This window comes from Eurosta solidaginis, chromosome 3 (genome assembly GCF_040869045.1).
Source record: "Eurosta solidaginis isolate ZX-2024a chromosome 3, ASM4086904v1, whole genome shotgun sequence".
NCBI classification, from domain to species: Eukaryota; Metazoa; Arthropoda; class Insecta; order Diptera; family Tephritidae; genus Eurosta; species Eurosta solidaginis.
Genome location: NC_090321.1, coordinates 181,180,579 through 181,192,701, shown reverse-complemented (window position 1 = coordinate 181,192,701; position 12,123 = coordinate 181,180,579). Strand labels below are relative to the sequence as shown.

General features: G+C 42.3%; 1 protein-coding gene across 4 annotated transcripts in view; it reads right to left on the bottom strand.

Moving 5' to 3' along the window:
- LOC137244709 (PHD finger protein rhinoceros-like) overlaps window positions 1-12,123 on the bottom strand; it is a 30,041-nt gene extending 17,918 nt beyond the window's left edge. For 2 of the 4 annotated variants that reach the window (XM_067774125.1, XM_067774126.1), the window contains exon 1: window positions 11,903-12,123. In XM_067774125.1, coding sequence (XP_067630226.1) covers window positions 11,903-11,967 — 65 coding nt within the window. In that variant the 5' untranslated portion in view covers window positions 11,968-12,123. Of the gene's footprint in view, window positions 1-4,440; window positions 4,562-4,626; window positions 5,505-5,560; window positions 5,696-11,902 lie in introns of those variants that run through there. The other 2 variants (XM_067774128.1, XM_067774129.1) reach the window with 2 other exon arrangements.

The window sequence follows — 12,123 nt, the reverse complement described above, 5'->3', positions numbered from 1 at the left end:
TCATACTCCAAAAACAAACGGACTGTCGTTTGCACCCGATTATGTACTTTTCAAAAGACACCTCACCCGCGGAAGCAAGATACCACAGCTTCGAACTGGAAACCCTGTCCATCATATACGCTCTACGCCGGTTTAGAGTTTATTTGGAAAGAATTCCGTTCAAGATAGTCACAGATTGCAACTCCCTTACGATGACTTTAAGTAAAAAACAACTTAACCCGCGGATAGCCAGATGGGCTCTAGAGCTTGAAAATTATAACTATACAATTCAACACAGAGGTGGAGTTAACATGGGACACGTTGATGCGCTTAGCCGCTGCCCTGAAGCCGGAACTGCCGATGAATCCGAATCAACCGTCGCTACTATCGACAAGAAGCATACGAGAATAACAAAACTCTGCGAAATGGTCTTCGCCGCGGATGCCGACGAAGCAGATTTTCACATCCAAGCTACACAATACCGCGACAATAACATAGAACAATTACGAGAAAAGCTAGAGACAGGTCCCGTGCCGAACTTTAAATTAGTAGACGGTCTCGTCTTTAGGAAAGAGGGGGAGAGGAGCTACAGTTGTACGTCCCGAATGAGATGGAGAATAACACTATTAGACTGGTTCATGAGAAAATTGGTGACTTAGGCGTCGATAAGACATGCGATCAACTAAAGAAACACTATTGGCTACCCAAGATGAAAGATAAAGTAGAAAACTTTGTTCGAAATTGCATTACATGCATCATGTACTCAGCCCCAGCCCGCGTGAACAAGCGAATTATGCATAGCATTGCTAAAATACCGATACCATTCGACACCATACATGTCGATCACTTTGGCCCTCTGCCCTCCATTAACTCGAAGCGCAAATATATTTTAGTGGTTGTTGATGCATTCACGAAGTTCGTTCGTTTGTCTCCAGTAAATTCAACGAGTACGAAAGAAGTCATAGCTTCCCTAGACAAATACTTCAGTTATTACAGCAGACCCAAGAGGCTGATATCTGACCGCGGCTCTTGTTTCACTTCTCTCGAATTCGACGCGTATTCGTTAAAAAACAACATATGTCACGTGAAAGTAGCCACGGCTTCCCCACAAGCAAACGGACATATTGAGTAAAATCTCCGAGTCGATTAACCATGCCAACTGGTCAGCCAAGTTAGGTCAAGTAGAATACGGTCTTAATAATACCATACACTCCACCACTGGTTACACACCAAGTATGTTGCTGTTCGGTGTGGAACAGAGAGGAGCGATAATCGATGAATTGACAGAACACCTAGAGGATAAAAACCATTACAGTGCGCCTCGTGACCTTGAGGCTACCCGTGCGTCTGCCTTAGCTGCTATAGAAAAGTCACAAGAATATAACTCAAAATACTTTTCCAATCGCTCCAAGCCTCCTGAGACATACAGTGTCGGTGACTTTGTTGTCATACGTAATGTAGATACATCGGCCAGTTCTAATAAAAAGTTTATACCAAAATATAGAGGCCCATACGTAATTCATAAGGTATTACCTCATGACCGATACGTAATAAGAGACATACAGCCCAATTCTAAACGAAAATTCCGTGCGAGTTTTTTCCCTTCTCCCATTCCTCGTATTCTAAATAAAAATTCCTTGTGAGTTTTTTCACTTCTCCCTTTCCTCCTATTCTGAACAATGTTCGAAAAAGCGGAAACCGGTTATGGGAGAAAAGTAGGTATTATGATCGTGAGGGAGAGGGAGATTTCTCTGCCATTTTATAGGAGTTTTTTCACTAGTTAAATTAAAGGGAATGCATCAAAATAGTTAAAGGAAATTGGTTATTTTAAGAAAGAAGACTTATTTGTACAAATTTGTGGTAAAATATGTATTTACATTCTACCACAGTATTCTCACTGTTAATACAACAACAATTACAACCACAATATTCTTTATTTTAAGTCGAAAAGTATATCATAAGCAACGGTAGAGCTCTTGGTATACATATTTGATGCAGCCATCCAGAAATTGCGCAAGGATTTTTTAATAAGGCCTAAATAGATTTTGGCATATGATGAAGGACGAATTCAACTCAACTTCGCCGCCAGAAAATTGCTTTGCTGAATGAAAGCAGGCAACTCCGGCAGATTTGTGTTATGCGGCCGTCTTCTTCTTATGTTCCGCTGTTGATGTTGCTGTGGCACCAATTCATTACTCATTTCAGTGAATACCACATGAAATGCTATAAATACTGTGCATTGTTTATATTTTATTTCTTAATTTCCAACAAATTTGCAACAATAATTAAACTTTTAAATTTTTTAAACAAAAGAAGAAATTTGCAACGAAATTTCAATTGACAAAACAGCTGACTTCGAAAATTCGAAATTCCTATTCCCCAATTATTGTTCTCCCTAGGAGAACGGAATTGGAGGAATTTTTCCGCGGGAATAAAAAAATCCGCGAGAACAAAATTCCGCGAGAATATTTAGAATTGGTCTGATAGAAAATTGCCAGTTAACCCAGTTACCCTATGATGGTATTATAGAAGCATCGCGCATTAGAATATGGTCTGCCGATGCATCTGAATGCCACTCAACTCCCGTTTAGGCGACACTCCATGTATTTCAAGTATATTGTGTTTATTTTAAGAACAATTTAGCTTATAGTTACAAATAGAAATAAGTGACTTAATAATCGTGGTCGATTATAGTGTCAGATTGGCCGAAGCTGTAATCCATCAGAAATGAAGGTACTGACACTCGTCGTTAGTAATAATTGTGTGCCAGCCCTAATAGTCACTGGATGGATTGCAGCCAACGCCATCTAACAGTTAAGCCCCCATTACTGATACTTAGCATAGACTTGACTTGACTTGGCGTAAACTTGGCAACTTAGCCACGATTATACTCCACGGTGCATAAAATCTGGCATCATAGTCAGCGTTGAAATTTATTTTTAAATAAATGTCAATTTGTATGACAAAATGTCAAAATGAAATGGAATCAAACAAATGGCATCTCAAAATGTGAACGTCACTTAGAACTTACATAGAAAATCAAAATTCAACAGACTTCTAAGTCAGTTAAGTTTTGAGTAATCAGTAACATGCAATGTTCATTTAACAGAACTGTAAGTGACAGTTCGCAAGCCAAGTCAAGTCTATGCTAAGTATCAGTAATGGAGCCTTCAGATCGGTTGCACGAGCAGAAGGTGTAGTGTGAAAAATATAAGTATGGCAGCGCTGTCTTTTAGGCAAGAATCTGGCGATCAGCCAATCAGGTGCTCGCTTTGATTCTTGCTTAGCTGACGCAGCCCTCTGTAGGAAAACATCGGTAGCTTATTATAAGAAAGATGTTTAAAGAAAATGTGAAAATATGGCAATGATGTAGACACGAAAAAAAAAGAAAGAAGATGGATTGAGAATAGAGCACTGAATATGAACGGATATACATAAAAAACCCAACCTTGGCATTATTATTACAAATAAACCGGAATTATAACACGACCACTCAAGAACTGTCCTCGAAACACTCTAAAGGAAGTCTAAGGAAAGTAGTAGTATGACCAAGATTGACAAAAAAAGTTGCTGTTTGAGGCGTCGATTGCACATCGCATACAGGATTTACATCACGTTATTTAGACATTAACCTAAGTGCAGATCGAAGGTGAACAGGGTGATGCAAATCTGGGTTTAATAACATAGCGGACGTGCCTTAACCGTCTTGGAGACGTAGCCGCATCAAGCAGTTGTCTGCGGTTCAAAATATTGAGCATTTCCAGAGACAACCGTGGCATTTCTGAGTACCAAGTTTTAGTTTGTACATCAGAAACTCATTCGACGGGGTCGAACGAACATTTGCGGCGGTATGCTCCTGCAACACAGCTACAACAACAACGGTATGCTCCTAAGAATGATTTTATGTGTAGTGTTGTGGAATAATTAAACGATTTTTTTATCCTTGCAAATACAGGCGTAATAGTTCTTGATTGCATGATGTTTGATTTTTAAATTGATGTCATTACTCTATTGCTTTTAGAAGCTCTTTAATGTCTTCTAATGTCCTTTTAAAGTCTGAAGTGCGTTTTTATAATTTTGCCTGCTATGAAACTTCTGCCGTTGTTGTTGTATTAACGATAAAGGCGCTCCCTGAAGGTTTTGGGTCCTTTGTCGGATGTAGATCCCGTACGTTCCAGTAACAAAAACCATTAAGGTACTAGCCCGACCATCTCAGGATTGGAAATTACGAGGCGCATCGTATGCGTAACTATATTGACTCCTTCTGATGGAGAGAATCAACGAAAGTGGAAGTAGGGCACCATCCGTTGCCTCCCCCGTTTAGTCCTGCTTGATTTGTATAATTTATTTGCAATCATCAGCCATATAGTCACTAGCGCTTGCTTGATACACATTTTAACTCAAATAGGTATGTACTTACTGGAACACTAAAAACAATACCAAACAACAAAGAAATATTACCTTTTCGACATATCATTGTATTCCCCACCCAACCGAAGTATGAATTTGAGAAGCCATTCACCAGCTGAAACTGTTTACGTGTCATAGCAGATACTCCCCCAAAATTTATCGATAAGCCAACCTGAAAACGTATTTGCAAGTTTTAGACCAAAAAATGCAAGTTTTAAAATGTGAATTATGAATTACTTGAAGTTTAATGTGTCTATAGCAACCGACATGTACCGCGGTTGCCGCGGGCATGTGTATAAATTTCGATTATCTAAAGGTAACAAGTCAACGTCATGGAAGATAAAGCAGTCCCATGGAAATATTTTTAATGCTTCTAGGAAGCCAATATTCATCAGTTAAGCTCGATTGAAAGCTTTTCCATTTGTTTGCTCGATAAGAAATTTCTATAAGCGATATGCTGTTTCCTTAGGAATGGATGAATGTTTTGCAGTAAAACTGCCAAATGAGCGTAACTATCTCTAAACGGAACCACTATTGCAACGTGCTGCTTCGGAACACAATAATTTGGCTCAAATGATCGTCCTGTGTTTAAAAACGGAGCCAATTCAGCTTCTACAATATCCAAGGACTCTAAAGTTCTATTTGGAGTTATGAGACCTTCATCGAAAGAAATGAAAGTAGAATATCAGGAATAATACATTAAAGTTAATGTTGTTGTTATAACATCGGTGTGACAATCCTTGGCCGGAAATATCAGACCGATCCACTGTGATACTTAGACCTGACTGCCATGTGTACTACATATATAACGTTTGCTCCTGAATAAAATAGTTAGCTTACTCTCATCGATCTTCGGTGCTTTACACGTCCTATTTATAGAAGCAGCATAATGTGTATTGTGTCTTTATAGGCCGCCAAGTATTAGGCATTGAATCCATATTTGATTTTCCATTGTCATAGCCAGTACTATTATTATCGCCAATTGATAAACTAGACAATTGGGACTCGACATCTTGCGAAAATATTGTGTGATTAACAGACAACGATTCGTTTTGTTAATTAACACATCACTGCAAATGTTATCCAATTTAGAAAACCTATGCATATGACGAATGCTATAAGAATAAAGCATATACTAAATTAAGGGGCACATACGATAAAGCACACTCACCAAAATTGGTGGCGATTGATGTTGCATTGGCAGTGGTAGCCTCTGTGCCTGCCGGACAATTTGTTGGCGTTTTTTCTATATTGCTCTCAGATTTTGTATTATTCTCCGTCTCAATGGTTGCGCTGTTGTAGTTATTGGGTTTGTTTGCACTCGAACGGTTTAATCCTCTTGTTGTTGTTGTTGTTGTAGCAATGCTCGCCCCACCTAATAGCCGCGACCGATCACAAATTTTCATCAATATCCTCTAACGGGAGTCCAAGGAAACTTGCCGTTTCAACAGGGGTGGACCATAAGGAAAGGGGTGTTAGAGGCGTTGGTTCCACATTACAATTGAAGAGATGGTTGGTGTCATGTGGGGACACATTGCATGCGGGGCATACATTTTGTATGTCGGGGTTGATTCTGGATAGGTAAGAGTTTAACCTGTTACAGTATCCAGAACGAAGTTGAGCAAGAGTGACACGCGTTTCCCTGGGGAGTATGCGTTCATCTTCCGCAAGTTTTGGATAATTTTCGTTAAGTACTGGATTCACCGGGCAATTCCCGGCATAAAGGTCCAGCGCCTGTTTATGGAGTTCACCAAGGACCTGCTTGTGTTTTTTCACTTCATACGGCTGGGTTCTCAGGTGCCGTATTTCCTCAAAATGCTTACGGAGATGACTCCTTAAGCCCCTAGGCGGTGCTGGTTCATCAATCAGATGTCTGTTGGGATGCCCAGGTTTCTGTGTATTCAACAGGAACTGTTTGGTAAGCATCTCAGTTCTCTCTCTGATGGGGAGTATTCTCGCCTCATTATGCAGATGGTGTTCTGGGGACATAAGAAGACAGCCCGTAGCGATTCTGAGAGCAGTATTTTGGCAGGCCTGTAGTTTCTTCCAGTGGGTGGTTTTTAGGCTTGGCGACCATATGGGTGACGCGTAGCACGTAATCGGCTGGCTAATTGCTTTGTATGTGGTCATAAGCGGATTTGAGGATTTTGTTATGGCTCTGAATTCTCGGAACAATTGCGGTTGCGTGCTCACCAAAATGTAGATCCTGATCAAACGTCACACCCAAGATTTTGGGGTGTAGGACAGTCGGTAGTGTAGTGCCATCGATGTGGATGTTCAAAATGGTCGACATTTGGGGCGTCCATGTTGTAAATAAGGTCGCGGAAGATTTAGTCGGTGATAATGCCAGGTTTCGCGAGGCGAAAAAACTGGAGAGATCAGGGAGGTAGCCGTTTATTTTATTGCATAGCGCATCGATCTTTGGGCCTGGGCCTGTGGCCATTATTGTGCAGTCATCGGCGTAGGAAACGATTGTGACTCCTTCTGGTGGTGAAGGTAGCTAAGATATGTAGAAATTAAACAAAAGTGGGGATAGGACACCACCCTGTGGTACCCCTTGTTTCATTCTCCTTGGTTTTGATGTTTCGTTTCTAAATTGCACCGATGCCTGCAGACCACCCAGATAATTTGCGGTCCACCTTTTAAGACATGGGGGAAGGGTAGACCCTTCCAGGTCTTGCAGTAACGAGCCATGGTTGACCGTATCAAAAGCTTTTGATAGGTCTAGCTGTTCTATGGTGGGGATATTGATTTAAACCGCAATTTATCTGGGTGCTAATGGCATTTAGCGCGGTGGTAGTGCTATGGAGTTTTCTGAAGCCAGGCTGATGAGGGGCTAGCTGCAAATTTGCTTGGAAATAAGGGAGCAAAATGGCTTCAAGCGGCTTTGCCACTGGCGATAGGAGAGATATCGGACGATACGACTCACCTATGTTAGCTGGCCTTTTTCCATTTCTCAGGTATGACAAAGGTGGAAAGAGACAGATTGAAGACATGCGCTAAATATTTGAAACCCTCTTTCCCTATGTTTTTAAGCATCGGCATGGCTATGCCGTCTGGGCCCACTGCTTTGGATGGTTTAGCACGACCAATGGCGTCCTCAACCTCTTTAGCGGTGATTGTGAGTGGTGACGCGCTGAATTTGTGTTTATGTGCGCGTCTATTGGCTCTCCGTCTATCTTTGTCGACCGTAGGATGCATTATATATTGTCGGCAGAAAGCGCTCGCGCATTTTTTCGCGTCCGACAGCACTTTGTCGCCAAAGGCGATGGAAACTTTGTCTTTGTGCTTAGTCGGATACGATAGGGACTTTTCGGTGGACCAAAGTTTACACACACCGGTAGAGAGGTTAAAACTTCTTAGGTGCTCCTCCCATTTCGCCCGCTTGTGTTCATCCACAAGCAATCTGATGCGTTGGTTTATATCCCTTATTTGGGGGTCGCCTGGATCAAGCTGTCTTATAAGGTCACGTTCTCTCGCTAAGTTTGCGGCCTCCGCCGGGAAGTGGGTACGGATTTCGGGAATTCTCCCGGCGGGAATGAAATGTGCCGAGGCGGATTCATTGACCTTACGGAAGGCACGCTCCCCTTGGCGGGCATCAGTCGGGATAGGGAGGGCAGCTAGGCGGCTGTCTGTAAAGGATTTATATTCTTCCCACTTTCCTTTTTTGAAGTTTATGAAAGTGCGTTTTTCAGTGACGATGAAGTCGGCGGTACGCTCAAGAGAAATAAGTATGGGCAGGTGGTCGGATGCCAATGTTACCATCGGCTGCCAGTTGACGCAGTTTACGAGTTCTGCGCTCACGATTGAGATATCTGGCGAGCTGTGACAGCTTCCTACCATACGTGTGGGGGCGTCTCCGTTTATTGTGCAGAACGTCATTTCTTCTATTTGATCCGCCAACATCTCACCCTTACTGTCCGCCCGCAAGTTTGAATGCCATAGATCATGTTGGGCATTGAAATCGCCTAAGATAATGCGATTGTTGCCAGTGAGTAAGGCCCTGATATTAGGGCGGTATCCACTGGGGCAACAGGTGGCAGGAGGGATGTAGATGTTGATGATTTCTAGGTTTGCATCGCCTGACCGGACAGATAGGCCCTGACGTTCTAAGACATTGTCCCTGCGGTCGATGCCAGGATCAAATATATAATATTGCACAGAGTGGTGTATGATAAACGCGAGACCGCCTCCATTTCCGCTCTCGCGGTCTTTCCTGTGGACGTTATACCCAGAACAGGTCTGCAATGCAGATCTTGCTGTGAGTTTAGTCTCTTGAATCGCAGCAATGCGGATGTTGTGCCGCTTCATGAAATCGACTATCTCCGTAATCTTCCCAGTTAGTCCATTACATAAGGGGAGACGTCGCCACTCTGGGGGTAAGTGACGGGTGACTACGCCTGGGTTGGGGAAGGCTAGGACGCAATTGCTGTTGTGGCCCTAGGGCTGGGCGTCCTTGGGCAAGCATTGGGGTACCCGGATGATTTGGGTTTGCGACCTGGCAACATGGCGCGATGAAACCCGTCGGGGGGTTGCCGTCGCGGGGACCAGAACATCTAGGAAAGTGGCACCACCCAAGGCAGGAGCTGCATTGGGCGGATGTCGCAAACATATATATTCTGTGCTGGCAAACGGTGCAAACGGAGGTAGGGACTAAGAGTCTGTTTCCCTGACCAACACGATTGCTGCGGAAAAGAGGGGGGAGAAGACGGGGGTAGGGGCTGTTGCTCAGCATTGCTTCCGACTCTACTACGAAGATTGTAGTTATGAGTGGTAGCAGCTGTTTGAGTTGTTGGCGCCGTGTGGCGCGAGCAGCGGCGGGTACTTGTTGTGGCTTGCTTAGCAGCGGGGCTGCTGGAAGGTAGTGGGGGGGGGGGGGGGGGGGAGGGGCGCTTAGACGTAGACAGCAAGGAGCCACAAAAGATTTATAAAAGTTACGTGGACGTCGGGTTTTGGGATCAAGCCCAGAACAACCTGTCCGATGCAACCATCCCTTGCACGAGACACACTGAACAGAGTATGACCGTCCTAAAAAGATTCTTTTCCGGTAGATGCAGCAAAACCATTTCTCAGGACCGGGGTCAGGAGACGGACCCGGATTGGATTCGATGCCTTCCCGGAGTAAGAGAATATGGAGCAGTCCTTCTGCAAGGAGCTGCTGGGAGGATGACAATTTGTGGGAGGGACGAAACAAATTAGATGGGGTCTTCTGGTTCATCGGTCTCCATATTTATTGTATTCCCGTTGTTTGAAGAACTAGGACCTGATTCTATTTTAGATGACGAAGTGCTTGATATGGCCTTACGCGACGAACTCGGCCCAGGTTCATCATCGGCATCTAATATAGCTGCTGTTGATGTAGAAGAGCCCTGCGGCTTAGAATCTGGATCAGATCTAAAACACCTTCAATAGTGGCATCAGCTATTACTGCTGCATAGCGTCTGTCACGTTAATATGGGGATTGTGGTTTTGGAAAATTGTGATAACATACCCGCGAAATACGTTGCCACTTCGACTCCCCCATGACTATCATACACAGCGAAAAATTTGGTATTTACATCATTTAAAAACGATTTGTGAGCGTCCTACAAGTAATGAATTGTTTGCAAGACTCCATTTTTTCTTTTTGTTTTTATTCTGACATTCCGAGCAAAATAAAGGAATGGGTTCCACTTTCATTCCCTTTTATTAGGACATTTACTCTTATTCCCGTACTTACTCCCGTATGCACATGCAAATAATGATGTTCGTTAATGGTACGATAGATGTGCTTCTATTCTACACAATACCTGCCATGTACGTTTACAGATGAAGATGATATTTTTCCAGCTTTAGGTATGTACACTTTTAATTTTGCAGCATATTTGGTAATAAAATACCATGTAAAGTAATTCCATGTGTTGAGTAAACAATTACACGCAAAAGTCATTAAACGGAACAGTAATTCTAACGACAGCATGACACTATTAATACATGTCCAAAAACATCAAGAGGGGTATCAAAAGAAGTGTTTTGGATCTAGGATCGCATAGGTGTTTTGCTCGGTGTAGTTTTGGTTTCCAAACCGTTGTTGGACCCACCCAAGTACGTTTTTTATAAGCGCGGCCGAAAGCCACCAATGTAGAAAGGTGTTCTGCGCAAAAATACTATGAATCGCACCCCTGCTTTACGGTTTTTCGTTAATATTTTTTGAACGAGCTACATTTTTTTTCCGCCTTCAGATTATTGTTGTCGATGTCAATACGCGTCATTGGACACCTCTCTCGATATTTTTGGACGCGTATTAGCGGTGTCATGCTGTCGTATAAAATTACCAACAGAACTTATGTGAAAGTTCGCAAATCAACTTCAGTCTGCTACGCGTATCCATATATATTTGGTAACGAAATACCTAGTAAATTATTCTTTGTGTTGAGTAGCCATGTAGAATTCACTAAAAAAGAACTTATGAGACAACTAACGTTAGGTTGAACTGGGCGGTCCGTGAATACCTCACATAGACTGAATGGGTCCGTAGTGTTACTAGAAGTTTATTTAATGACCAAACTGAATAGCCTTATAAAACCCAGAACCTATGTATCACTCCTTATAGCTGAATCCTGATAAGCGCAGGGCAGGAGCACGATTGTTTCCTCCTCCAACCCGTACTTCCTACATCTGCTATCACTGACCAAGCCTAAGTTAAAGGAATGTGATGCCAGACGGTAGTGTCCAGTCAAAATCCCCTAATGAGTCTACAGCCCTCTCTTTTTAATGATAGAAGCAACCTTGTTAGCCTAAGGTTGTAAGACCTACACATTATCTTCCTTCCGAAACCATGGTGGGATCCACAGTATTTTTGCGCATAACACCTTTCTGGGTTGGCAGCCGCGATTATAAAAAATTACGGTGGGCGGTCCACCAATGGGGTGGGATCAAAATTAAAAGCGTGCAAAATCCCTCAAATAGAGTTTTACCGTTTGATATTTCATCATTCCCCGTAGTCATACTCAACTCGTGCGTATAGAATATTTATGATGATATTATTAGAATTTATAAAGTTTTTTTCTTTAATTGCATAATTAGATTTTAAGACCAAGATACAAACAAGTTTTAAGTGTAGACTCTATGTAAGGAAAACCAAGGTCCTAAAAAACGACAGTCCGGTGGCAACGCTGGCAATTTCACGTAAAAATTTTTTCGGGCATAAGAAAAGTGGTGAGTGCTATAAAAAAAAGAAAATAATAAAAATAAAACCATTTTGGTTGAATGTTTTGATAAAAAAAAAGAGAAAACATGTTAATAAAATGATTAAAAGTGGTGAAGTGAGTGATCAGTGCGCAGTGAGTGTTTAAGTGGGGTTTAAAGATAGGGCATTTTTGGGGGGTTTTTCGCAAATATCTCGAGAAGTATCAGAGATAGAGGTTTCCGCCACCGGATTCGAGATCCTGGGGCCGCAACGCGTCTCTGGGTACCACTCTCGAATTTTTGCGTCGGGTATTAGCAGTCGACCCTCAACTAGACTATTACCCACCTTTTTAAGGTATCAAATATGTGCTCGCACGCGCAAGCATCTCCACACCCAATCATAAAACACATGTATCTTTTAGTTCGTGTACTTTTCTTTATGTACTTATGTTTAATGGAAATTTTTAAATAAATGTTTATTTGTTGTTTTACACAAATTCTTAATTTGAACTTAAATATTTTAGTTTCACAAATTAGTTTTAGTTTTCGCACTTGTGTGTTGCGTTT